The sequence below is a fragment of the Vigna umbellata genome, chromosome 3 (genome assembly GCF_029865625.1).
Source record: "Vigna umbellata cultivar VRB3 chromosome 3, Vumbellata_1.0, whole genome shotgun sequence".
NCBI classification, from domain to species: domain Eukaryota; kingdom Viridiplantae; phylum Streptophyta; class Magnoliopsida; order Fabales; family Fabaceae; genus Vigna; species Vigna umbellata.
This window is the reverse complement of record NC_142167.1, coordinates 33,133,360-33,160,712: the sequence shown is the minus strand read 5'-3', so window position 1 is coordinate 33,160,712 and position 27,353 is coordinate 33,133,360. Positions and strand designations below refer to the sequence as shown.

General features: G+C 38.2%; 2 protein-coding genes, 2 long non-coding RNA genes and 1 pseudogene across 6 annotated transcripts; 1 reads left to right on the top strand and 4 right to left on the bottom strand.

Annotated features, from left to right (window-relative positions):
• Window positions 1-1,816: 1,816 nt before the first annotated feature.
• LOC148202284 (uncharacterized) lies at window positions 1,817-5,965 on the bottom strand. The gene is made up of 3 exons (XR_015785025.1): window positions 5,643-5,965; window positions 5,270-5,371; window positions 1,817-2,855 (listed from the first exon to the last, which is right to left on the bottom strand). It is a non-coding gene; the product is annotated as an uncharacterized LOC148202284 (long non-coding RNA).
• Window positions 5,966-6,631: 666 nt separating this feature from the next.
• LOC148202283 (exosome complex component RRP41 homolog) lies at window positions 6,632-9,814 on the top strand. The gene is made up of 9 exons (XM_088109580.1): window positions 6,632-6,678; window positions 6,764-6,824; window positions 7,119-7,186; window positions 7,962-8,040; window positions 8,126-8,162; window positions 8,282-8,398; window positions 8,523-8,608; window positions 9,577-9,666; window positions 9,767-9,814. The coding sequence occupies exons 1-9, from the start codon at window positions 6,632-6,634 to the stop codon at window positions 9,812-9,814; spliced, it is 633 nt and encodes a 210-aa protein (XP_087965706.1).
• Window positions 9,815-11,225: 1,411 nt separating this feature from the next.
• LOC148202282 (putative glucose-6-phosphate 1-epimerase) lies at window positions 11,226-14,342 on the bottom strand (annotated as a pseudogene). Its single transcript, XR_015784974.1, has 8 exons — window positions 14,316-14,342; window positions 14,165-14,239; window positions 13,643-13,699; window positions 13,397-13,560; window positions 13,104-13,286; window positions 12,384-12,486; window positions 12,060-12,159; window positions 11,226-11,944 (listed from the first exon to the last, which is right to left on the bottom strand). The product of XR_015784974.1 is annotated as a putative glucose-6-phosphate 1-epimerase (transcript).
• Window positions 14,343-14,442: 100 nt separating this feature from the next.
• Window positions 14,443-17,046, bottom strand: LOC148202281 (uncharacterized). 2 transcript variants are annotated; one of them, XR_015785023.1, is made up of 3 exons: window positions 16,850-17,046; window positions 15,175-16,758; window positions 14,443-14,636 (listed from the first exon to the last, which is right to left on the bottom strand). It is a non-coding gene; the product is annotated as an uncharacterized LOC148202281 (long non-coding RNA). The 2 variants fall into 2 exon arrangements; XR_015785024.1 differs by lacking the exon at window positions 14,443-14,636 and adding an exon at window positions 14,884-14,925.
• Window positions 17,047-22,430: 5,384 nt separating this feature from the next.
• LOC148202280 (uncharacterized) lies at window positions 22,431-26,453 on the bottom strand. Its single transcript, XM_088109579.1, has 4 exons — window positions 24,526-26,453; window positions 24,340-24,462; window positions 24,170-24,252; window positions 22,431-22,696 (listed from the first exon to the last, which is right to left on the bottom strand). Exons 1-4 carry the CDS (start codon window positions 26,451-26,453, stop codon window positions 22,431-22,433), a joined length of 2,400 nt encoding a protein of 799 aa, XP_087965705.1.
• Window positions 26,454-27,353: the final 900 nt, after the last annotated feature.

The window sequence follows — 27,353 nt, the reverse complement described above, 5'->3', positions numbered from 1 at the left end:
AACCCTAGAAATGGAAGGAAACCCAATATGAACCGATTAATCGGTTCAAAATGAAGATTGAACGGTGGAAAAGGTTTGGAACGAATCAAAAGTAATTTTAATCGGCCAGAGAAAATGATGAAGGATGAAGAAACCCTAGACAAATGTGCAGATGATTTGGTGACAGTGGAAGAAAGATGAAGAAACTTGTGAATCTGATACTTACGGAGGAGAAGAGATGGATTTGTGATGAAGAATGGCTGGCGACGAGGAAACTCTTGAGTGGAAGAACGAGATGTGGTTCTGCGAGATGGAGAAAAAGCTCTCACGAAAGAGAGAATGTGGTTGTGCGTGTCTGATGTGTGAGAAGAAAAGCAAATGATGTGGAATGAGGGAGCGGACACGTGGCTGAAGAAGGAATTGAAAAACGCTGACGCATGCGAGGTGGCAGCGAAGGAGAGGTGGCGTGGAGGAATGAGTAGCACCGTGGAATTTTGGAGAAATGGAAAAATGAGAGTGTGCTTGGAAGGTGGCTAGAGGGAGTCTTTGGACTCTCTAGCCTATGACTTTCAAGAGAGAATTATTCTGATTTCAGAAATATAATTCTCATTCAGCTCAAAAGTGACAATACAATAGAGCTGGGTATTTATCTTGAGTTAGTTGTTTTCTTAAAGATAAGAATAACTCAAGATTTGAATTGTCATATTTTGAAAATGTTTTCATAACAATTGGTTTGAAAGAGAAGTCAAAAATTGAAAAGTAATCAATTATTGGAAAAGAAGTAAAGATTTGGAAACCTTCCCTTTTTTGTTCCACAGTCTTTGAAAGAATAGGATTTGTCATCAGTAACAATTTCTCCTTTTCTTTCTTCTCTCTTTCTTGCATTTCTCTCTTTTCTTCTTCTTTTCTCTCTTCTTCTCTTCTTAATTCCTCTCTTCTTCTCTCTTTTCTTTTCTCTATTTCTTCTCTTCTTAATTTCTCTCTTTTTCTCTCTTCTCTTTTCTCTATTTCTTCTCTCTCTCTCTTCTCTTCTTCTTTCCTTTCTTCCTTTTCTTTTCTCTCAATCTCTCTTTCTCTTTTCTTATCCTTGATCTCCTTATGTCTTGCCCCAAATTCTAATTCTCTACGAAGAAACCCATGATCATTTAAACTCTCAAGAAATAATTTTCCATCATTAATGCAATCCCTAATTAGTTCTAGGTTTCTTTTAATGCTTGAAGGCACAAACTTTCTTCTCATGCAAGCTTTTAAATCATGCCAATCATGGAGGACTTTCTACCTTTCCTAACATGATATTGTCTTTCATCCCACCACTCACTTGCATTTTCTTCTAACTTAGAGAGATATATACTAAGAACATAATATTCACTCTCTTCACAAAACCAAGGATTTATTTTATCAATTTCTTTTTCCCAAGCTAGGTATGTTAATGCACCTATATCTTTACCAAAGGATGGAAGATTCCTAGCTTGTTTAAACATTTCATCAACTTTATCTAACCTAGAAGACCTATATGAACCATAAGAAGACATCTTTGTTTTTAAAAGTTTTCTTAATCTAAAGGGTTCAAAACTTTCACTTAGACAAGTCCCAGGTAAGAGAGGTGAGCTAAAGAGCTGCTTAAGTACCAAATCTTGCCTTGCCAGAAATGTCTTAGGCTACTAACTAATTACCCCTTAAACTAAAATCACCTTTAGAAACAAAGTACACAACTCAAACAATTAAGCACAAATAAAAGACTAGACTCTCGGACTCTAATGTGAAAAGGCTTAGAGTTTAATCCCTTTTAGCCTAATCAACCCTAAACGTGAACACAAAATCAAAGAAACAAAAACACTAAAGAAACCAGCGGACTCTAATGACCCCTACGAGATACACAAATTAAGTCAATATTAAAGTCTACTCCTATGGTGAAGCTTGTAGCTTTGGCTAACAAGACACATTCACCTGTCTAGCTATGCTAAAAATAAAAGCAAATAAAGTTGCCAAGAGTTTGAAAGAGCACCAAGGACTCTTCCTAAACACTTGGACTTTATAAAAGGCCCTTTTACAAAACAAAAGCTAAAGCTAACAGTAGGCTAACACAAGCCTATTACAAACAAATTGAAGAAAATAATTACAAAAGAAAAACTATACTAGGCTGCTACGGTCCTGGTCCTGGTCCACTTCATTCATTTTGATGCCAAGTCCTTGTGCCAAAAAAAAATGTACACTCCTGTTGCTGGTTCGGCTAGCTTTGGCCCCTTTTCTAGCTTCTGGTTTATCCTATAATCACAAATCACAATTGGAATCAATGTGCCTTATCTACACACAGATATCAAAAGGATTAAATTCACACAATATAAAAGATTCTTCCCTTTTCTCCTAGTCTCGTACACTTGATGCAGCTATATAAATTTCTGTTGCTCTCAAATGACAAACTGCAATCAAAGATTCACAATCAATTCAGCAGAGTAACCATCAATGCTATCAATTTCCAGCTAAGACAGAAACAATTAAGTAATCCAGAGGCAACAAAATTAAACAACTCCCCTAATTAAATGGTTGGTCTATCTTGCTGTAAACTCTACTGATATTCTGCTACTGCTTAAAATTCTTGACTCCAAATGTTTATCAACTCTGCACACAACAACATCAAACCAGATTCCAATTCAGCAAATCACATCATCCAACAAATTGCAAGCTATAACACAAACAGTTAAACAAATAGAAGTAATATAGCTAAGAAACTTCCCTGATTAATGTTATTTCTAGTTGTTGGTTTTAGTGGACTTTGTTGTAGGTTCTTCCTTGTGCTCAACAAATCAGCAGATTCATTCTTCACTTTTTCCCTGCACTGATTCGTTTCAGATCTGCTCACAGAAATTGCACCAACTCTAGCAAAAATACACAAGGACATAGATATTAAACCAGATGCAATGGGTGTAATTCAAAGCTGAACTAAACTGATTTAAACAACCATTCAATTCTAATTTAAATTCTGATCAATCCAATGGGTAAAAGAATTATGTGCTTAATTCAACCACAACGTCAGAATTGGAAAGTAAGTGCTTTAGTCACTTCTTCAAATGGAATGATGCTTTGGCAGTTAAAACAAGTTCATGCACAAGACTAATTACTCCAAGCAAATCAATTCATGCATAAATCAGTCCATGAATAACTAACTAGGTGGCATGCAAGGTATTCAATCAATCAATCTGAATAAAACTGAAATCTGCATGTGATTAATACCAGGAAAATATTTTCTATATGCATTTGGAAAAATTGATCTCAACAACGAAAGAATGATGGTGCTAATAAGTATTCAACAGATTTCAACAATTGTAAGCAAACCATGAAATCAGTAATCACATTCAGACATATAATATCTCAATGATTTCAGCAAGCAGTTTATAATCCAAAATGAATGCAATGTCAGTTTAAGCAAACCACAACTGATCCAATCTAATTGATCCAATTTCTTTTCCTGCACAATGAACAATCACAAAACAGTTAGATTAACAATGAATTCTCTATTTCAAAGTGCCAAGGAATTAGGCCAAATCAGCCTTACAAAACTCACAACACTCAGGCTTCTTTTTAAAAGCTTAAAGCACTCAAAATGTAAAGGTTTGGAAGGGAGATTCTCCCTTGGCAGTACACAGCTGGAGAGTATTCCAGACCACCACCACCTAAAATGCTACCAAGCACACAAACCTTCTTTCAATTTCCAGAAATCCAGAGTGAAAAAGCTTCTCAAGTAGTAAAGAAATGGCTAGGCAAAGATCAAAGTAATGGACAGACAGGTAGAACAGAACAGGACAACCACTAAAGCAAAAGAATTTACAGCACAACAGAGAAACTGACTCAAGATCAGATTATGAAAGCAAACAAAGCTCAAATTAGAACAGCTGAACAGATTTTACATGTAATGTAGACAAAACTAAGACATTCAACAATGACAAGCAAGAAACAAAGCTTTTGATCACAGTAAGCACTCAAACAGGATCCTAAGATCAGTTCTAGAGTAGATTTCAAAAGCAATAAAAGATCAAGAACAAATTGCAGAATTTTTGTAAACAAATGTTCAAACTGATTCACTTTATTTCAAACTTGTAGTGCAGCAAATAACATTGTTAATTTCAGCCTTATGCATTGTTTTACAATGAAATCAGTAGAATCAACTCCAATTACAAGTGTTACTGCTAGGTTCAAATTCAAATCACAGATTTAGTGGTTGTTTTGTACAAGATTACAAGTACTGCTGATGTGATGCAGATTTTTGTGGACTTAATCATCAACCACTTACAAATTTTAAGCCAGAACAACTTTGACACAAAGGTGCAGTAACACAAGTCAAATCAAATTTAATTCTGCAGAAAAGAAATTAAAGCACTCAGACACAATGACTCTAGGATGTACTGATGTTAGAACTTAGTAATGATCTAATACTAAGTAGAACAAACACACACTCAAAACATTAACACAGACTTCAAAGAAAAACCAGTTCGGTGTAGCTGGCCAAATGAAAGACTGATGCTGCTGTAAGCATCTTGCACCCAAGCTCAATGCAACATTTCATAGCTTAATTGGTGTGCATTTGCTATCCACAAGCAGATTCAACTTTCAGCTCACAGAATTTCAAAAGTGCAATACAAATTACATGTAATGGTCAGCATCAAAAACTCAAGACAGCTTCAGATAAATGAAATGAAATTAAACTGCTGTTGAAGTCTGCATCAAGCTCATTCAATTGAATGTCACTGCTTATGATGATGAACAGATCTTACTCAAAGCAAAAAAAACTCAATTGAATCACAGTTAAACTCAGATTTAATTGACAATTAAAACAAAATAACATGACATAGACAAAACAGAAATGGATTTAGAAATTAAAATACTCAAACAAAGACTTGCACCGAAATAAAATGAAATAATACTCATATAATGACTCAAAGGCACAGAACAAGAAAGCTTAAACAAATAAGTAACACTCAACTTGAAAACCTAAACGCAGAAATTGAGATCCAAGAACGAACAAACATATTTGAATCTCATACAGAAAAAACAACACATACTGAAACTGAATCAAGGCAAAACACTTTGAGAATTCCATGACGAACAAAAGTTAAACACAAGACAGTAAAGAAATTAACTAAGAACGCGAAAATGGAAGAATAAACTCAGAATCAAGACAGAATCAAAACACAAAACTAGAACAAAGACAGAGACACGAATCAAACTGAAACAAGAATCGAAACAACTCAATAATGGAAGAAAACTCAGAACAGAGACGAACCGAGATACTTACCTCTGAAGCGTGTTCGAACCTGGCTCTGATACCACTTGATGGACGAACGCCCGAGGAGAGGTCGATTGAAGCTGCGCGAATACAAACCGGACCTCCTCGAAGCTTCTCCAACAAAGAATACGCAGCGGAAAATGACAAAAACAGAGGGTTAAACTCGATAGAAACCCTAGAAATGGAAGGAAACCCAATATGAACCGATTAATCGGTTCAAAATGAAGATTGAACGGTGGAAAAGGTTTGGAACGAATCAAAAGTAATTTTAATCGGCTAAAATCAGAGAAAATGATGAAGGATGAAGAAACCCTAGACAAATGTGCAGATGATTTGGTGACAGTGGAAGAAAGATGAAGAAACTTGTGAATCTGATACTTACGGAGGAGAAGAGATGGATTTGTGATGAAGAATGGCTGGCGACGAGGAAACTCTTGAGTGGAAGAACGAGATGTGGTTCTGCGAGATGGAGAAAAAGCTCTCACGAAAGAGAGAATGTGGCTGTGCGTGTCTGATGTGTGAGAAGAAAAGCAAATGATGTGGAATGAGGGAGCGGACGCGTGGCTGAAGAAGGAATTGAAAAACGCTGACGCATGCGAGGTGGCAGCGAAGGAGAGGTGGCGTGGAGGAATGAGTAGCACCGTGGAATTTTGGAGAAATGGAAAAATAGAGTGTGCTTGGAAGGTGGCTAGAGGAAGTCTTTGGACTCTCTAGCCTATGACTTTCAAGAGAGAATTATTCAGATTTCAGAAATATAATTCTCATTCAGCTCAAAAGTGACAATACAATAGAGGAGCTGGGTATTTATAGTAACCCATGCTCCTTAAGAGCTAAACTATAAAAAGTAAAAAAATACAAAAAGAGGACTACGTCAAGTACGATTCCATCATATCACTTAAAAGCTACAAATGTTGTAGTTTGCCAAATGATAAAAGTAAGAAAATGGAGGGTTCTAACCCTAAGGATGTCTAACCAACCTTTTTTAGTGAGATATATGAACTTGGTCCTATGACAAAATGAGCTAATTGAAAGCAGCATTTTAAGGTCTGTCCTATGGAATTCAGTCCTATTTAACAGCTGTGATTTGGACATGATTTTGGGATTCGACTATTTAAAATGAGGAGATGCACTTTAGAGGATAAGGTGAAGTTATTACTATTTATTAAAAATTTAGTATTTAAGAGTGTGATAAAATATATGTACATGTATAAGAAACTATGAAGTTATTAAAATCTCAATGACTATTACTGCAGTTTATCCTCTAAAGTGTTATTCCTTCACTGTAGAGGATCTAAATCTATGATTTTATATTTCTTTCTCTACTGATCTTTTGCCTTTAACTTTTTCTCCTCTCTTTATGGTATATTGTAGATGCGACAAATTGGTGCAGAAATTGGTGCTGTATCCAAAGCAGATGGGTAAATGAATTTTAGCTTTTTAGAAAATTAAGTTGTGATATCATTTGAAGCATTTGACCATAAAGTTTTTTTATTTTGAAAACAGTTCTGCCATGTTTGAGATGGGTAATACAAAAGTTATTGCTGCCGTCTATGGCCCTAGAGAGGTACTGTTTAATTATTTACCTTGCTAATGAAAATTTGTCTATGTAATTTAAGGATTGTTAACTATCCTTTTTCAGTGTTAGTTGGTTTAGACATTTAAAAAACTTTGATGTTGTAGTTGAGCTTTAGATGATTTGCTGTTTTTCTTTAGTAACTTCTCTGCATTTCAGGTGCAAAATAGAAGCCAAATAACCAACCATGCTCTGGTAGTTTTTTTTTTCTAAGTTATGTTGTCTGTATTTATATGAATTGTAACAAAAACTTAATTGTTGCTTATGTGCAATGTATGTCTATAGGTTCGGTGTGAGTACAGCATGGCTAATTTTAGCACTGGAGATCGCATGAGGAAATCAAAGGGTGACAGGTTTTGCTCATTTACTTGCTTTTGTTTAACTTCCTATTCTTTTTGACCTTTCACTTATTTTTTATATATTCGTAGTTTTATACTTATCAAAATGGTATTGGAGCATAGACTACTAGGATGATAGTGAATGTTGCATTAGTAGAATCTATCTTAAGAGTGCCTTGTAATTTGTAAATTGGACTTTTTGATCTTTTTACTGAGGTAAGAATTTAATAGCAATGGTGGTAATGCATGTTTAGACTTTTAGAGTATAAATTTTGATTATTAATTAGTAATATATATATTATTAATTAGTAATATATATATATATATATATATATATATATATATATTGCATTTGTTCATGTGATACAGTATAATTTTTTTTTTAATCTTGCATTCATAATTTTCTATGTAACAACTATCTTGCTATCCACTAACGTATTGTAGTGTTTTTGGGGCTGGCTGCTCCATGCCTTTGATATAGCTGACTACAGGCTCAGCAATGGGTTATGTATCATAAAACAATGAAAAGCTTAACCCCATGCACCCTTTTACTGCCTTTTCTCACTTTTAATCTTTTTTGCAAGCTTTGACTTTTTTGAGTAATCTTTGGCCAAAACTCACTGAATAGTTTTGAATGGCTTAACCATCAATGTTTGCAGATATAAATGTTATCCTGTTTTGCTTTTCCTTCATAGTTTTAATATGGTTCTCATTGTAAGGTTCTCTTACAGAAGGATAATAGGATCACTTCTTATTTTTTACTACGTGATTTGAAGTTCTCATTCTACAGGAGATCAACTGAAATTTCCCTGGTTATTCGGCAAACCATGGAAGCATCTATATTGACACATCTATTGCCTCGATCTCAGGTTTTATTACACATTAAGAACTTATTTTGTCATGTGCTTTGCTTTCCCCTAGTCCTCCCTAATGTTTTATTTATTAAATTTGCAGATAGATATATATGTCCAAGTTCTCCAAGCAGATGGAGGTAACTAAGACTTGATAATGGGATCTTGTGATTCTTTTCTGTCATTGCCATTTTATTTTCTCTCTTTACTCATTTAATATGTACATTAATTTTGGGTGATGTTGACATGTCTTTTATAGGAACTAGATCTGCTTGTATAAATGCTGCAACTTTGGCCCTTGCCGATGCTGGGATCCCTATGCGTGATCTTGTAACATCCTGCAGTGTCGGATACCTTAACAGCACAAGTCTGCTTGGTATATATCTGTTTTTACTCTAAATTTGAACTGGCTAAATACAAGTGTGGTATGTCTGTTTTGTTTCTGTCTACTTCTGATGCACGGGCTGCCCTAATTATTAAAGGTTTCTGAATGTGTACAGATTTGAACTATGTAGAAGACAATGCTGGAGGTCCTGATGTAACCTTAGGAATTCTGCCAAAGTTGGATAAAGTAACACTGCTTCAGGTTAATTCATGTCTTGTTATTTTCTCTGTATCTATTGTGTAGTCAACCAGGTAAATTAGTTCAACAGAAAGGAAAACTTTTTATTGCTCTCTCAGTCATTGGTACTCACGTAGTAAAGAGTCTGGTGGTGTTGAAGCTGTAATTCCTCTTCCTTCAAAAACTGTTCTTGTTATTAGAGATTTTGGAGAGAACAGTAGAGTTTTAACCCTTGATTACTCGAGGGAATAGGTGCATGTTCGGAAATCCCCAAAAGAAGCTTATCTAAGCTCTCCTCAGATTTAACAACTTAATAGTTTGCTGTACACATGAATCTTTTTTCAAATATCAATTGTTTTTTAATCAACAGATACTTCTTACGAAGGTTCCTGATAGAGTGATTTGCTGTTGTACCCTTTGATGGAGTTATGTCATGACAAATCTTCTTTTTAGTCTGAGTTAATGTTTGATCAAGTGTAACTTAATTTTCACTAGTATCATACTTGGTAACTCTTTATTTGGAATTCCAGTTCAGCATCTTTTACTTTTTTAGTTGCAGATCTTTTGTTGATACTTTAAATTTTGACTGAAGAAATATAGTTGATATATTCTTTCCGCCACCTTATTATAGGATGAAATTCATGTATGGTCCACAAAACAGAGAGGGAGGGTAACTTCATTTGGTGGGGCTGGCATAGATTTTTTCCAATGACAGTTTATCAGTCAGTTTATTGCTCCCATTCTTAGATTGATATTATGGAGTTAAATTTGTTTCGAACACGTGCCACTATGTAAAGGCTGGTTGAGATTGTGAACCTTCAAAGTTTTAATCAGAAATTTACTACTATCATTATTATGAAAAGCATGCAATGCTTTTCTTTTCTCATCCAGCTTATTTCATTCGTTCACTCCCTGCCATATTCCGTAGTTTAGAATGGAAAAGCTCCTAGTTTAATTTTATTTGCACTAATTTCTGTTGTTACTGTCTATAGATGGATTCTAAACTACCAATTGACATTTTGGAAAATGTTATGCAACTGGCAATCGAAGGCTGCAAAGCAATAGCAAACTACATTCGAGAAGTAAGAACCTGCTGACACTTTTGTGATTATACTAAGAGGAGTCCAAACAAGTTTTACATTAATTTCACTGCTTAAATCCTGTTTCTTTGTTGGCTGGCAGATTTTGCTGGAGAACACAAAGCAACTGGAATATCGACGAGGTGTATAGTTTTTATAGCAAAAATGATGCTATGATTATTATTACCTGTGGTCACGGTTTTCCAGATTTGTAGGTCCGTTCTTTCAGCATTTGTGCTTTTTTTTGGTTATGGAGGAGAATTCTCTTGTATTTACGTGGAACAATTTTGTTTTTAGCATACGGTGCTGAATAAAACGGAAATTTGTTGTAGAATTCGTTTCTCATTTCTGTCACCTTATCACTATGAATAAAAGGTAACAAAATTATGATTTATTTTGGGACCACTTTCTGAATTTCCACAATTCCCCCAAAATAAGACGTGTAGAATGGAACTAATGATCTGACACTTCAACGAATGAAGAATTAATGATTGAAGTTAGAATCAAAATAATCAGTGGGTTGGTTGAGTGTGTGTACATGGTGATTGCATCCTCAGAAAAAGCAATGACATCAGTATTGACAATTTAATTGCTAACTAATTTCAATGGTTAGTTTCCTAAATTTCCTTTTTGGGTACGATACAGTTTGATAAAGACAGCTTTGGTGTTAAATGTTTGTATTGCAGTTAAAGTCTTGATATAGCGAGTTAAACTAATTAATTATGTAAATATAAAAAGTAAATAATTTATAGTAATTTCTAAATCCTGGTAAATATAAAGTAGTTTAATTAAGTTAACATTTTTTTATTTCTTTTAAATACGTATGCTAGAGCGGAATACTGAAGTTTTTTGGTAGAGTTGAATACAGTAAGTTTGAAACATCACTGATACAGATTTAGAAGAAAAAAAAGTATTTGAAGTAATAATATTGTATGGAAAAATGTTAATTTTTCTGGGAAAAAAATTTCACAGAAAAAGTTAACCTGAAAGTTAATGATCAAGAAAATTTTAGGATTATTTCTATGGTAAAGGAAAGTATTTTGGTGGTTGAGTTTGTTTTCAACTAATACCAGACTTCATTAAAAAATATATTATAATACTAACTATTTATAAAAATAAGTTTGAAGTTATGAGAATTATGACTGGAGAGTGATATAACGAGAATATAATTGAACACAAAAATTTTACCTCTTAAAAGAAACCACTGGTAAATGATGAAAAAATTAAGATAATTATAAGTGCAGATGAACATATGAAGCTCAGTTGGAAAAAAGTAAATACCGATTCATAGTTTGAATAACCAACCGCAATGTCTCGAATCTCAGCAACTTCAACCTTTTAATGCACAGCCCATCGGTCCCATTTGTACAAAGCAGGAGAAGTGCTATTGCTTTTTGACGCACCACTTTTGACCCACTTTATTGAATACAGACATGAATTCAATTACATCACAGTCAACATCAGAATTCTTGACAATGTCATTCAATTGTAAACATCATTTATAATAAAAATATTGACTTCTAGATTACTTTAAAAGCCATTTATAGCATAATTCAGCCAACTAACCATGAAATAAAAACAGTGATAGTATACAAAATTTATGTGAAGGTTATTGAATTATGCACGTATCACTGTAAAATGGAAAATGCCAAAAAAAGATGCATGATCACATTGTCCACTAATCACTCGTTTTATCTCTGTCATGAGAGGCAGATCATAGCCGTAACCATCCAATATAAGCAAATTGGAACACCAAAGCTAAATTATCCATGCCGTGGAACATATCATCAAATCCATGGAGAGAATAAACTCGGCACCAACTCAACAAATCTAATGCTTAAAGAAGGAGCATCCATAGCAGAACAGAAGGAACCAACTGACTAATGACCTGGTAACACTTGAAAGCCATTCTCACAAAAAACATAGGCCTCTATAAAGCACTATTTCTAGCCTAAGATCATAACAACATAAAACCTGACACTCCTACTGAACAGCACTATTTCTACAACTAGATGCTGCTACATTGCTGGATGTAGTAGCAGCATTAACTCAGACCCATTTTGTACAATTCCTCAAAGACCACTTCTGTCAAGACCAAGACGGTCACTGCAAAAACTTGATGGCACAACTGATAGCTGCAGCCGACCGGTCCATTCCTCTCCCGGCTTCAAGCTCACCGGTTTCTCTATCACCGCCCCGTCAACACAAAGCATCTGTTTGTACTCTTCATCACCAAAATCTACCATGGATTTTGATTTCTTTTCCCATGGATTCCACACAGCTGAACACACCATAAAAGTTAAGATGAAAAGGACTGATTTTATATTTTCTACAACTCGAAACCTTATCTACGTTTGTATTTTGTTTGTGGAAAAAATTTGCTACTTAGAGCTTACCAACATCAGGGAGACCTTCCTTCCTTATAACAAATGTTCGCTTCTTCTCATGATCTAGCACTGCAATTATGTTTGGAGAGCTAAGATAAACTCGATCCGCCTACCATGAAGGAAGTATGGATATTAAAAACATCTTCATTAGCCTTCATTGTGTCAAAACCAAAAGACTTTAGTAGTGGATACTGTGTGTGATTGACAAAACTGCAGCATAGGCCAGGAATATAGTGCTCTATTTATCTCAACCTGAAGTAATAGCTTAAATTGCAGCATGGAACTATAAATGTCTACATTTTGTTAACATCAATATAACCTAGAAGGGTTTACCTCAGATTCAAATGTTATTGCATCTCCTTGTTCAGTAAATCGTTCTTTTTTGAAAAGGTTGTCTAGGTAGTCCAGTGTCTCCAGACCTTCAATCCTTATCTCACTATAAAAATTGTTAATGTGACGTTAATAATGATTGTCAATCTTAAAATAAAATTTCCTGTTCTAAAACAATCAAAAGAGAGGTAGTTCAAGTAAAAATATGTAAACAAGAATCTATATAGGTAACAAGCATTGCAAACAGTAGTTTGCTTCAAATGCTTACAAATTCTATAGGCTGTGTAAGAACTTTGTACTTTCATTACGACTGATCACTTGTTTACATATTTCCCGATAACTGACATGAATAAAACTCATAATTCCAGTATTCGGAGAAGAATCCACCTAATATATAGAGTATCCATGCTAGTTTCAAATGATTAGAGTGTAAGTTGTTATTAGTTTCTAAAGAAGAGAAACAGTCCTCTAAGATCTGCTTGAATGTTAAAATCCCACAATTTAAAGCATTCAGCAAATGCAGAAATTACACGTTTCAGAACAAAAACCAAATATATTTGTCTACTATAAATATTGAACAAGGAAGTACCATTAGTGCTAATAAAACTCCGATCAAGTGTTCAGCAATCAATTTACTATGGAAAAGAAAAATGATGGTTGGACATCATCCCACACACTCAGAAAAGGGAATGCAGACCAAGTACAACAAAGAATTATCCATACCTAATGTCAGAAACCAATAAGTATGTGTGATCCGCGAATGAGAAACTAAATGGCTTGCCATTTATATTCCTGACTCTAGATATCAAAGTCAGGTCCCCATCTGCTGCAAGAGACACCCGAAGACGGAATTCAATACTGGTACAATTATTAAACAATCGTTAGATTACTACTGCTTGAAATTTACTGCCAAACACAGGAAAAAGTAATATCGAGTGCATATATGCCAGATTCAAATTATCAAACACATGGAGAGTGGATATCCCTGTTATACTGTCACATCATGCTATTCATACCTGTGTGGCCAGCACTTCATATCTTCTTCAGATGATTTTAGCACCAGGTCAATGAAGGATTTCCCACTGGAGTCATTCCCAGGAAGAGGAGGAGGGTTTTCATCAATTGCCCACATTCTATTTCTTGCAAAACCATGCTGCTCCAGCGATCCACAGTTTCCAAACTGTGAAACAAATTCAGCTCAAGATATGTAAGTATGCATGTTACAAGTTATATAAAATGAACGTAAAAAGGAATAAGCTTGCCTGTGGAAAACACATGGGAATTCCTCCTCGAATTGCTTTTGGAGCCTTGAAAATTGCCTACAGATAATGGAAAAGGAAACAAAACAGTTAGTTATTACTACTTGCCTCTTTAAAAAGTATAATTGATTAAAGTTCTGTGTTCCTACAAAAGCATCAGTTAAGAAGTTGGTTTTGCCGTCAAAGTTTTTCATTATACCAGTATTCAACCCCAGTGGTTCCAAAGGACAAAAGCACTACAATGCACCATTCTTCCCTGTTTTTCTCTTGCATCGATGTGATTGATGGACAGCATAGAATACTATGATTCATCAAAATCCAAACTCTTCTTAAATTTATTGATTATTTGGGCCAATGCCCTTCACATGCCAGTTGCAATATAATGCAGATTATCCCAAAATGAAAATTTTCAGAAAGCAAGATTATGAAATATTGACATGTTTTCCTTATCAGCGCTGACAACTAACAAAATTCATATAATTTAAAATGTACAAATTGATTTTCAATCAAAATTGAAAGACATACCTTGCTGCTTGTGAATAGAAGTTCTTCCCCGTGCTCATTCCGCCATGAAGTGACCTGCGCCCCATGTAAGCTTACCTAATTTCGAGAAAAAACAGTTAATCTAAGTAATCGTAGTAATTAAATTACTCAAACTACAAATATCTTTACAGACCAAGTTATCCACATCAAGAATTCGCATTGGACGTCATAGTAAATTTTAAAATCATAACTTTACCAAATGTTAAAACCGACACCAGTTTTGCAATGAACAATTTCTCACCCGTGCCGAAGAACCCTTAGGGTCCGAAGCAGAACTTGATCAATTCCATTCCAGTCCTTTGTAATTTCAGTTGCTGCTCTATAGTCCCATACGGCTGCAGAATGCCCCATTCAAATTACTGCAGATCCTAAATTTCTTCAGCAAAATCCTATTAAGCTTCTCAAATTCGGAACATGCAAATGCCAGAGGATTGAAGGGGTCTCCACCTCACACCTATACCGTAACAAACACGTGAATTAGCCTCCTCGTCAGTTAAATCCAAAATCCCAACACCCAATTTCACTCAAAATTTCTTCTCACTGGTATGATTCAGATCTACGGAACAATAAACCTATTTAAACAAGAATCTGGAATGTGTGATAGAATTCCACGAAAACTCCAGAAAGCCAAGAGCAGAAACATTACACTGAACATTTAGCAATTGAATACCAATCTACATGGTACACATCCAAACATGTCCTTAAAACTTGTCAGATTCACAGCAGAAAAAGACAATTAAACACTGAAAAAACATAATAACTATCAGTAAATAAATAAATCACGCACGCATACATACATATACATACACACACATACATATATTACAGCTGTAATAAAATTAAAATTTTCTTTAATATAAGCAGAATACAATAACCATAATTTCTTCAGGAAAATTCAAATTAAGGAAGAAAAACCAAACACTAATAAATCTCAAGAGAATACTGAATAATAAATCTCCCATTAACCAAACACTGGTAATAAGTTTACTTACTTCAACAATCCGGAATCAGGAATTCTAAGTCTAAACCGACACCAGGTCTTGGATGCAGAGAGAAGCAGCAGTAGGAGCCAGAATAATGCATGACCTCTGTGAAATGAGTTAAGAAAATTCACACATCCAATGACACGAGGCAGCACATGCTCATCAAGTACATAGATACATACATGACGAAGAAGAAGCGTTCAAAAAGTTGAAAGGTACCCTTTTCTTAGAAGTATGCATTCAAGACCATACTTGCAATTGAATCAAGAAAGTTCAGAACTTTCAACAACCCCAAGATTTGAAAAACCAAAAAAACTACAGCAAATGGTAGGTGGCAATGTTGTGTGAAGGCGAGATAAAACTTTTACAGAAGCTTAAGATAAGGAGCAAAAACCGGTCTTGTAAATTCTGTGTCTGTTGGCTGCTGAAGAGATCTAGTTCTTGGACGCGGAGATACGAAAAGTAAATGTACACATGTACAAACCGTTAAAAAATTTAAACATTTTTTAATGACAATTAAACTACATTAATTTTGTGTACAAGATTTAAAACCAGAATAAAATATACACCATTCCAGTACAGGGTTGAAAGCTACTTTTTCTTTGGACTGTGGTGGACAGAATCAAGAGTCACATACACAACACACAGCACAACACAATCGAAGGTGATGGATGAATCCATCTCAAGATGTAAACCAATAGAAAAAACAAAAAAAAAAAAACACTTTTGTCTTAAACACAGAACACACAACACAGAGGTATCACATCACTTCAGCATACTATTATAAGGGCATGCGTAGATGTTCGGTATTTCTTCCAATGAGGTGTGCAAAATGGATTTGTCACCGCAATCCCGGGCTTATCTTTCAATTTCTCTTTCTTTTTTCTTTTAGCACGGAAACACTGACCATTTTCTTTCTTTTTAATATACTGAGACAGAGCACACAAAAAAAGAAATTGAAATTCCCACACTAAAAATAGGTTTAAAAATAGGATGGTCACTTCTCGCCTTCAAAATTTGCCAAATTGTTTGATCCTGAAGTTTCCTGGGACAAGGTTTGTTCTTTCAGTACATCCTTCATATATCCATTCCTGGACGAGAAGGAGAAGGCGTGGCGGTTGAGGAGGTTGATGTAGAGGGCATAGGCGGTTAAACCCGTCATCCCTAATTTCTCATACTTCCCTTCGGTGTGTAAGTTCAACCTGTCATCCTCGCCCTGCGACGAAGACACTTCCCTAAAGTCCCTCAAAAACCTGTGAATAGCATCGTTCACGTCTTCCACCCTTATGTTAGTGCCCCACACAAAGGTGGGCCTGGCGTCGTCCATGTCGTAGCCATCGCCGCCGTCAGACGAGGCCGCCGCGTCATATGTTGTGGACGTAGGTGTGACGGGAACGCGCCCACCTCCGCCGACGCCTTAGCGGGAGCGCGGCGCGGTTGGGGTGGCTTCGGAGGAGGCGAATCGAGATCAGCGCTCCGACGGAGTGGCGAATGCGGAGGGAGTGGAGGAGCGGCGGCGGCGGCGCCTACTTCTCGGAGAAGAGAAGGTGTTGCTGATGGGGCTGGAAAGGGAGTCGTCGGGGGAAGAAGGACCTATCAGAAAGGAGGTTTGAATAAATTAACAAATCAGAAAATTCGGAAAATGAAAACCGAAAGAAGAGACAGAGAGAGGAGCGGCACGAACCGTTGTTGAAATTCGGAGAAGAATCGGAAGCCATAGATTTGGTTGTCGGAGAAAATCAGATACAGAAGCAAGAGTGAGTGATATAGAAAGGGCGGTAACTCACCCGTCATCCTCACCCTTCATACATCCTTCATATATCCTTCATAGAGGTCGATGTATTCAGGTTAGAGACTCTGCCACCTGCAAATAAAATGATACGTGAGCATGTCTCCTGTTTAAAAAATTAACGCCGTTGTATTTAAAAGAAAAGGTATTATTATTTAATTATGTTAAATTAGGGATTCAATTGATCATTTCTAAAATTAAAAGATTCAATTAAAACGAACCCGTAAATACAGGGACTTCCGAACCTATTAAAAAAAAATATTAGCTACACTGAACCGTTTCAGCCTACATGGAAAGATTCATTTTAATATTGGTAAAAGAAAAGAAAATAGAAGATCATAGGAAAAGGAAAGATTCATTTTAATATTGGTAAAAGAAAAGAAAATAGAAGATCATAGGAAAAGGATTTGTGGCTGTATTCAGCCTTTTGGTCTAAAATGTGAACTTTTAAAATAAAAAAAGTGATGATTAAAATGAAGTTAAAATAGTTTTAAATCAAATTCCAATATATTTACATATTTTTAATATTAAAAAAATTATTTTCGTACATTCTGATTTAAGGATTGAAAGTTATATTTTGTTTTACAAATTTATTGAAAGAATAATTACAAAACAAAGATTTTATATTACTTCAATAACCATAACATTGTTGATGCAATCAATAACCAACATATTTTAAATTATAATGCTGAATTTGGTTCTAGGTAAAATGTTTGGTGGATTACATTATAAACAACGACAAGGCCATTTTTTTTCCTGGCCTAACCTCAATAGTCCAAAGACATTAATGAGTTGCGATAACTAGTCTTCAAATACATCACAGAAAAAGTTAACCTGAAAGTTAATGATCAAGAGAATTTTAGGATTATTTCTATGGTAAAGGAAAGTATTTTGGTGGTTGAGTTTGTTTTCAACTAATACCAGACTTCATTAAAAAATATATTATAATACTAACTGTAACGTCCCAAAAATATACATCATGCATATATAATAAAGAGTCATCATACATAATATAAGAAAGCAGTCAAGAGTAATTTAAGGATTACAGTCATCCTTAGAATAGTGCGGAATTGACAACAAGAGTATTTAGAATTTCTCCATGAAAATCACAGAGAATTTAAAACTTAAAATACACACGAGTTATTCCAAACATTAAGAATTATGAAATAAGACTAGCTAATCTAGGCTGCAACACTGCCGTCTTCATCAAGAGCTGCTTCCAAAGTATTCTCCTCGCCATCTGCTCCCATCCAAGTGGATGATCATCGCCAAAGAAACATACCCAAACAACACACAACACAAACAATGCAAGAGTGAGCTAGATATAAAAAACATGTTATACAATCCAACATGATATGCAAAAGTCACTCATACATGGTAAACTAACATCACAAGACTTGTTACATTAAACCCCGACTTGTTACTTTATAGACCGACTCGTTCGGACCAGAATGATTACCGAGCTATGGCGGGTTATGCACTCATGGTGGCCTCTACTGCTTTGCAAAGCCATTGCCAATGGGTTCCACCCTACCACCCTCACGAGGTTAGTCCGTTTCGCGCCCTGGAGCATACTGGAAGCCTCCAAGACTAGGACCTCCTACTACTCCTCACCACATGGATCAATCCTCTCTACTTGAGAATGAAAGACCATTGGAGCGTCAGGAAAACCCTCAAGAATGAGCTACCATGAAATCATTCTGTACACCCCAAATCACCACCATATATCCTCTCCTTGAGGATCATGGAATTACGTCCACCACCATGTATCCTCTCATGAGGATCATGGAATTACGTCCCTGAATCATATTGTTACTCCCGAATCACCAGATATCCATTTTATCACAGTAAATCCAACACACCTCATACATTCACATAAATCACTTCACAGTATATATTTTCCAAACCTTGCACGTAATTCAATTCAAGAGAAAATGAATTTAAAATCCAACATTTGCAGAATACTATTTGGACGAGCACTGTTCACCGAGCACAGTGGACGAACGTTACTGAACGAACACTACCTTCCAACCACTAGGCCGAACACTATTTGGACGTACGTTCGTTATCAATCACCAGGCCGAACGCTGTTGGACGAACGTTATCAAATCCTACACTATCAGGCCGAACGCTAAACCATCGAACACCAATACTAAATTCAACACTTGGACGAACGCGCAACGCTTGGAACCTAAGAATACTACTCAAGGCCGAACGCTCAACATTGCTATCCGAAAATACAATGTTAAGAACGATCGCTCAAACTCACTAATATTATAAGGTCGATCGTTAAAGATTTCAAATTATAATATCCAATTATGGCCGAACGCTCACAATCACAAATATCCATGAACGAACGCTTATGATCCAAACTAAGCGCCTCCCATACAACGCTTCAAACGGTGCCATGCCGATACTAGTCTGATAGCTGTTGTTGTAAGTGAACTCAACTAGTGGCAATATCTCATCCCATACCCCTAGGTGATCCAAAATGCAAGTCCGCAACAAATCTTCAAGCGATTGGATTGTCCGCTCAGACTGTCCATCCGTTTGGGGATGATAAGCCGAGCTCATCTGAAGTCTGCTTCCCATCTCACTCTGAAGAGTTTGCCAAAACCTGGATGTGAACCTTGGGTCTCTTTCTGATACAATACTCGAAGGTACCCCATGTAACCTCACTATTTCCTTAACATACAGTTGCGCCAACTTCGCCATAGACATCCTCAAATCGATTGCCAAGAAGTGGGCACTCTTGGTCAATCGGTCCACTATTACCCATATTGCATCATGTCTTCGAACAGTGCGTGGCAAATGGGTAACAAAGTCCATAGCGATGCTATCCCATTTCCATTCTAGAATTTCCAATGGCTGCAACAAACCTCCTGGTCTCTGATGCTCTATTTTAGCTTTCTGACAAGTTAAACAAGAGACAACAAACTGAGCTACATCTCTTTTCATACCGGACCACCAAAAAGACTCCTTGAGGTCTTGATACATTTTAGTCATGCCAGGATGCATGCTAAAACGGCTTTTATGACCTTCCTCAAGGATTAACCTCTTCATTTCTGAATTGCTAGGGATACAGACTCTGCCTTTGAACCTTAAGATACCATCAGCCCCCAAGGCAAAATCCTTTCCCTGCTCAGTCCCAATCAAACTGGATGACGTTTGGAGCTCAACATCCTTCGACTGCTCTTCTTTAACACGCTTCAACAAGTCATTGGACACCACCAAATTACTGCATCTGATGCTGTCAGCTTCAAATTCTACCTGCAACCTCAAATCTCTGAAGCTTTCTACCAACTCTAACTCTCTGACCATTAAGGCTGAAATATGCACTGACTTCCTGCTCAATGCATCTGCCACCACATTAGCCTTCCCAGGGTGATAAAGGAGATCAAATTCAAAATCTTTAAGAAACTCCATCCATCGCCTTTGCCTCATATTAAGCTCCTTCTGATCAAAGAGGTATTTCAGGCTCTTATGATCACTGAACACCTGAAATTGCGCGCCATACAAATAGTGTCTCCAAATCTTCAAAGCAAATACCACAGGTGCCAACTCCAAGTCATGAGTGGGATAATTCTTCTCATGAACCTTAAGTTGTCTTGATGCATATGCCACTACCTTCTTCTCCTGCATCAGTACGCACCCTAATCCCTGATGAGAGGCATCACAAAAAACCTCAAAAGGTTTATCTGTGTCAGGGATAACCAAAACTGGTGCACTAGTCAATCTGTTCTTTAGCTCTTGGAAGCTAGTCTCACAACAGTCTGTCCAAACAAAAGGTTGATCCTTCCTAGTCAGTTTTGTTAACGGCGCCACAATCCGGGAAAAGCTCTCAATAAAACGACGATAGTAGCCCGCTAGACCCACAAAGCTCCTGATTTCTGTAACAGTCTTAGGTCTCTCCCATTGAAGTACTGCTTGCACCTTAGCGGGATCGACAGCAATTCCTCCAGCTGAAATCACATGCCCAAGAAAAGGAACCTCTTCCATCCAAAACTCACACTTGGATAGCTTGGCATACAATCCTCTTTCCCTCAGCACTTCAAGCACTGCCCTAAGGTGATCTTCATGTTCTTCCCGAGTTTTAGAATAGACAAGTGTCGCAACCGGAATCGCGACGGGACAACGATCCGAAAAAGAAAACGCAGGGGTTTGAAAAAAAGATTTTTTGGGAGTCGCCACCATAGTTTATTCTGGAAAACTACGGAAAAATCATAAAATGATAAGGCATAGTCTGCGAAAATGAGATTCTAAATTCGGGAGTCGGTTACGTGTAGGGAAGGTATTAGCACCCTACAACGCCTGCCCTAGGGCAGTACCTTTAACTAAATATGCGAATGTGATGTGGTTTTCAAAATGTTTAACTATCCCCTAAAATAAAAATTCTAAAGAAACAAAATATTTTTTAGTTTTTTGTGCTCGACAAAGATTGACCTTGCTCCTACGTATTCTCATTCAGAATGAGAAATCAGGGTTACGTAGTTCTTGTAGAAAACTGCATGAAAATTTGTTTGCAAATTGTTTGAAAGATTTGTTTGATTGATTATGGATAAATTTGGATTTTTGGGGAAATGAACCTGACAAGGACTAGCCTTGCTCCTACGTATCTCCACTTTTGATGGAGAATCAAGGATCACGTAGTTCTGGCCAGAAAGATTGTTTGTTGTTTGAAAATGTGGATGTTTTTGGTTTTTGAAGATTTTATATTTTTTTGGTATTTTTTGATGTAATATTTAAATTTTTGCGTAATGAGCACTAGGCTGATGCGTACGATCGCACGAGCACTCACACGGCTTTTTTCTCTTATTGTTTGCGTAATGAGCACTAGGCTGATGCGTACGATCGCACGAGCACTCACACGGCTTTGTTTGTTTTATTTTATTTTTTCTTTATATTTTTTATGAACAAACCCAACAAAATATAAGATGCAATATACAAGAGTGGAGTTATAACACAAAGGGCTACATAAAGAAATAAAAATTTAAGAACAAAGCGAGAGAAACAAACCAACAAGAATAGGGGGTGCAGAGATAAAAACCCGGAGTGCAGAGAGTAGATTTGAAGCTCCTTTGTCTGTCAGGGGTGTAAAAATGAAAACAGAAGGGCATCCTGAAACGTGTGTCAGATCCAATTCCCCTTTCCTTTTTCTTTTTTTTTTTATTTTGTTTGCACATAATGGGCTTAAGCCCAAACAAAAACGGGGTGTGAAACATGAAACCGTGGGTGCAGATAAAGTTATTTTTTTTTGTTTAAGGGTTTGGATGGGTCTGAGTCCAGGGAATGGATGCGGGGGTGCGCGGGTGAGAAAACAGGGGGTGCGTGAAGGAGGAAAATGTTTTAGTATCATTATTTTGTTTTGATTTATTAGAGAGAGTTGGGTCGGAAAGAAATAAAAAAGAAAAGGCCCAAGGCCTTTCCATTCTTCAGCCAACATTCCTTGGGGTCTCCTTCATTCCACAATCTCAACTCAAAACAGAGACCTAGAGTCTTCTTCCAAAGTAGCCAACGGAGGTATCTCCACCCCGTCACGCACGCGCGCCACTGTCTCAGCCAGAAACGGCTGCCGCCAGCTGCGGCCCAAGCCGCCGCCAGTACGCCGACCACCCAGGGAGGGGTTCGTCTCCGATGTCTCTGTGCCGCGTCTGTCTAACTGGCCGCCGCCTCCTCCAAGCAGACCGCCGCGAGTTGCTTCTGGTCTCTCTCCCTCTCTTCTATCTATTTTCTGCTTCTGTGCTTGATTGTTTTGATTGGGTTACAATGTAGACAAAATGGTGATGCTTTCGGTGGTGGGTTTGTCCGAGTGGTTCTTGATGATTTCCAGTGAATACAAGTGAGTATTGTGAGGGGTGGAGAATTGAATTTTCAAGTTTTGATGTTGGGGAGATGAAGTGGAAGTTGGGTGGAAGGATGGTGATTGAAGATTGTGTGGTGGCCGTGAGGTCTGGATAAAATGATGATGGGTGTTGGCCCTGTTGACAGAGAATGGAGGAGGATTGAGTGTTGTGTGATGCGGAGATGATTCTGTGGAGTGAATGGGATAGGAGTATGTGTGGTGAATCCTGGTTTGGTGTTTGGCCGTGGAGTTGGGAGTGAAAAGGAAATGGTTTGCTGTGGTTACGGCTGAGAGGAGCCAGTGCCCCCCAAGGCTGTGGTGATGAGGTATTGTGATGGCTGTGAGGATGAAGAATGAGATGAAGATGGAGATGGTAACGGGTGAGGGGCTCAGAGGGAGCCAATGCCCCTCGGCCCTCTTCCCCCTCCCTTTCCTCGTGTGAATTATGTAGGCTTCAGCACAGTAAGAGATGAGAGTGTCGGTAGCTATGATTGGAGGATGAGGAGTGTCGGTAGCTGCGATTGGAGGATGCAGAAATTATTGGGTTGGTGGAATAGTTGGAAGCATAATTGGATGGTTGGTGAAGTGGGAGAAGGTAGAAGTGGACCGTTGGCAGATTGTGGGAATCATTACTGGGGCCGTAGGGGAGACACGAGAGAGTGATCAGGACGATCGGTCAGGACGAGCGTTCAGGACGAACGGTATACGGCGGAGTGACCTGGACGAGCGGTAGAAGAGGAAAATGGGGTAAGGACGAACGATAGAATGACGAACGACCATGTAAAAAAATTATTACTGTTTGGGCGAACGCTAAAACAGGACCGAACGTTCACGAACGTTCAACAATAAACACTTTAAAACCGAACGTTCTACAACATCAAGACCGAACGTTCAACCACATTAAGACCGAACGTCCAATAGCAAGTAAACATGACCGAACGTTCACTAACAAATAGACCGAACGTTCAACCACAGACCGAATAGCTGAACAATTTAGGACGAGCGACCGAACGTCTTTGAGGTCGAATGGTTCGAGGCCTAGCGGCCGAACGCAATTGAGGTCGAACGTCCGTGAGGCTGAAAGTGTGGATACGTGAGACCAGTAAAGGACGAGCGTCTTGATATTGTCAACAACGAACGGTTACGCATGGTGGAGGACGAATGGTCGCTCAGAGTAGCGGACGAACGGTTGTGCAGAGTAGAAGACGAACGGTCGCTCAGAGAAGAGGACGAACGGCTCAGTCTCACAGCAAAAGGCCGAACGCTCTGTTCTTTTTTTTTATTTTATTATTTTGTTTTATTTTATTATTCATTATTTTTCATTTTTTTTATTTTTTATTTTACACTCATGATGAAAATAAAATACAGCAAACCTATTAGTCCATCCGGACGAAATTGGGTGTTGACAACAAGTATGTCATCTATAAACACCACCACGAACTTGTCCAAGAAGGGTCTGAAAATTCGATTCATATAGTCCATGAATATGGCTGGAGCATTAGTCACACCAAAAGGCATAACCACATACTCATAGTGGCCATACCTGGATCTGAATGCTGTCTTCTGCACATCATCGTCTTTCACCAAAATTTGATGGTAACCCGACCTCAAATCAATCTTGGAGAATACCGTAGCCCCGTGTAATTGATCCATCAGATCATCAATCCTTGGCAAGGGATACTTGTTCTTGATCGTCAACTTATTCAGCTGTCGATAGTCAACGCACAACCTCGAGCTACCATCCTTCTTCTTTACTAGTAATACTGGCGCACCCCACGGCGAAGCACTCGGCTGGATAAACTTTTTCTCTAATAACTCTTCAATCTGCTTCTTCAACTCAACCAGCTCAGCTGGAGCCATCCGATAAGGGGCTATGGATACTGGTCCTGCTCCTGAGACCAGATCAATAGAGAACTCTACTTCTCGCGGAGGAGGTAAACCAGGAACTTCTTCAGGGAAAACATCCATGAAATCATTCACAACCAGAAGGTCTACACTCTGGTTCACAAGCGCTGAAGAATTTAAACTAGGAGTCCCGTCCTTATAGAACATGATTAGGAAACAGCTGGCACCCTCGAAGATGTCCTTCCTCAATACACCGAGCGATAATGACATGTCTTCATCTTCTTCGGGAAATATTAGCTTCTTACCACCGCAATCTAAAAGAATACGATTGGCTGCTAACCAATCCATTCCCAAAATTACCTCTAACTCCTGCAGAGGTAAGCAAATAAGGTTCACTCTGAACCTGCGACCCTCTACCTCAATAGGACACCTGGAGCACACATTAGATGTCCTGACTAACCCAGCTGCTGGTGTAGACACCACCAGATCACACGGAAGCTCTCTGACAACTAAACCAAGCCTCTCCACACAAGCTTTAGACACAAAAGAATGTGTCGCCCCCGAATCAAACAACGTCACACACGAAGCTCCAAATAACAAACAACTGCTGACAATTAAATTACCTGCGCTGGCTGCCTCAGTTCCGGTCAACGCATAGACTCTCCCTGCTGCCTGAGGTCTGTGCCCACCCCTCTGAATAGATCTGCCAGCCTGGCTTGGCTGTGGTCCTACCCTCCTAGTAGTAGGACAGTCTCTGGCATAGTGTCCTTCTTGCCGGCAGATATTACACCTCCTATACCCTTCTAACTGAGGGCAGGAATTCTGGAAGTGTGGTCCACCACACCTGAAGCATCTAACGGAACTGGCAAAACTGGATTGCCCCGATGACCGAGAGGAAGAACCCCTGGATCCGGAGGAAGAAGGTCTAGAGAAAGGGGTCCTTCTAGAAATGGAGCCTCCCCGGGATATCGCAGGTCCACCAACCCTAAGTGGTTGGCTCTGTTGTTTCTGAGGCCCTTCTGGTTCTCCCTTAGTCTTTTCCATATCATGGGCCATCTCTACCAAAGCAGAGAATTCTCTAATGCGCAATCCCTTCACTAGTAACTTTATATCCTTTCTCAAGCCATTCTCAAACTTGCGACACTGCCATTCTTCATTTATTGACATGGTGTAGAAGCAAAGCAGGTGTTTAAAACTATCTGCATACTCCGATACTGATTTGTTGCCTTGAGCCAACTCAAGAAACTCTATCTCCTTAGCAAACCTGACACTGTTTGGGAAGTATTCAGTGTAGAATTTAGTTCTGAACAACTCCCAAGTGATAGCAGTCCCGTTCCTCTCCAAGATCGTCTTCACACTGTTCCACCAATGTCCAGCTTCACCTGTCAGCAAGTATTGGGTGTAGGCTAGCTTCTTCTCATCAGGACATCCCTTGGCTTCGAATATCCTCTCCATGTCCCCGAACCAGTGATCAACTTCATCAGGGTTGCACTTGCCAGTAAATCTTGCTGGGCGATGTTGCAGAAAGCTCTCCAAGCTCCACTCTTGCGCAGGAATAACAACAGAAGAAACACTTGGAGGAGTCCTAGCATTAGTCATCATTTCCATGAACTCCCTCTGAGTGTTCTCGGAAGACACTCTTGCGTTCTCTGCCGATATCCTTGCGGCTTCAAGATTTTGTAATGCAAAGGTATTCTGTTGAACCAACGCAGCATTCTGCTGTTGCAACGTTTGGAGTACCGCATTCAGCATCTGATTAGAGTCAAGTTGATCAACTCGCGGAGGAGAACGATGAGGAGATGTAGGTGCCATCTTCTGTCCACACAGAGAGAAAGACCATTAGCTTGACTCAAACTAATACAACTTCCTATACGAGGTTAGAGTACGCAATCACAAACGAAGCACACTCACAACCTACAGGTTTCTAAGGAAGGAACTGCTCTGATACCATTAATGTAACGTCCCAAAAATATACATCATGCATATATAATAAAGACGTCATCATACATAATATAAGAAAGCAGTCAAGAGTAATTTAAGGATTACAGTCATCCTTAGAATAGTGTGGAATTGACAACAAGAGTATTTAGAATTTCTCCATGAAAATCACAGAGAATTTAAAACTTAAAATACACACGAGTTATTCCAAACATTAAGAATTATGAAATAAGACTAGCTAATCTAGGCTGCAGCACTGCAGCCTGTCGTCTTCATCAAGAGCTGCTTCCAAAGTATTCTCCTCGCCATCTGCTCCCATCCAAGTGGATGATTGTAAGACCCGTAAATTTTGGGAATGGTGGGGACATGGTGGGCACCACTTTTTCATTTATTGGGCTGCATTATTGAAGGGGCAGGGAGGAAGCTGAGAAAAGTGGGTGTCTTCATTTTGGCATGGGAGAGGGAGCGAGAAAGCAGCCAGAGGAAGGGAGCCTTCCTTCCTCCATTTCCAGCCGTCCAAAGAACACCATGGGAAGCTGTACCAACTTCGGAAGGGCTGAGAGGAAGAGCTGGGATGGGCATCTGGTGAGAATGGAGTCCTTGCAGTAAGATTTGGGAGAGGAAGTGAAGAATTATGGAGGATGCAAAGAGATCTTGATCTGCACGTCTGGAGGAAGATGGATCACAAATTTTACAAAGAAAGTCTTCAAGAGGTAAGGGGAGCTAGATCTTTTGTTTGATTGATTTTATATGCTTTGTATGATGCAAATATGG

Coding starts and splice junctions, on each gene's coding strand:
- LOC148202283 (XM_088109580.1), top strand. CDS start 6,632: ATGCGACAAATTGGTGCAGAAATTGGTGCTGTATCCAAAGCAGATGG. Junction 6,825..7,118: donor CCGTCTATGGCCCTAGAGAG/GTACTGTTTAAT, acceptor GTATGTCTATAG/GTTCGGTGTGAGTACAGCAT. Junction 7,187..7,961: donor AGGAAATCAAAGGGTGACAG/GTTTTGCTCATT, acceptor CTCATTCTACAG/GAGATCAACTGAAATTTCCC.
- LOC148202280 (XM_088109579.1), bottom strand. CDS start 26,453: ATGGCACCTACATCTCCTCATCGTTCTCCTCCGCGAGTTGATCAACTT. Junction 24,463..24,525: donor AAGAAGGATGGTAGCTCGAG/GTTGTGCGTTGA, acceptor TCCCTTGCCAAG/GATTGATGATCTGATGGATC. Junction 24,253..24,339: donor AAGACAGCATTCAGATCCAG/GTATGGCCACTA, acceptor TCGAATTTTCAG/ACCCTTCTTGGACAAGTTCG.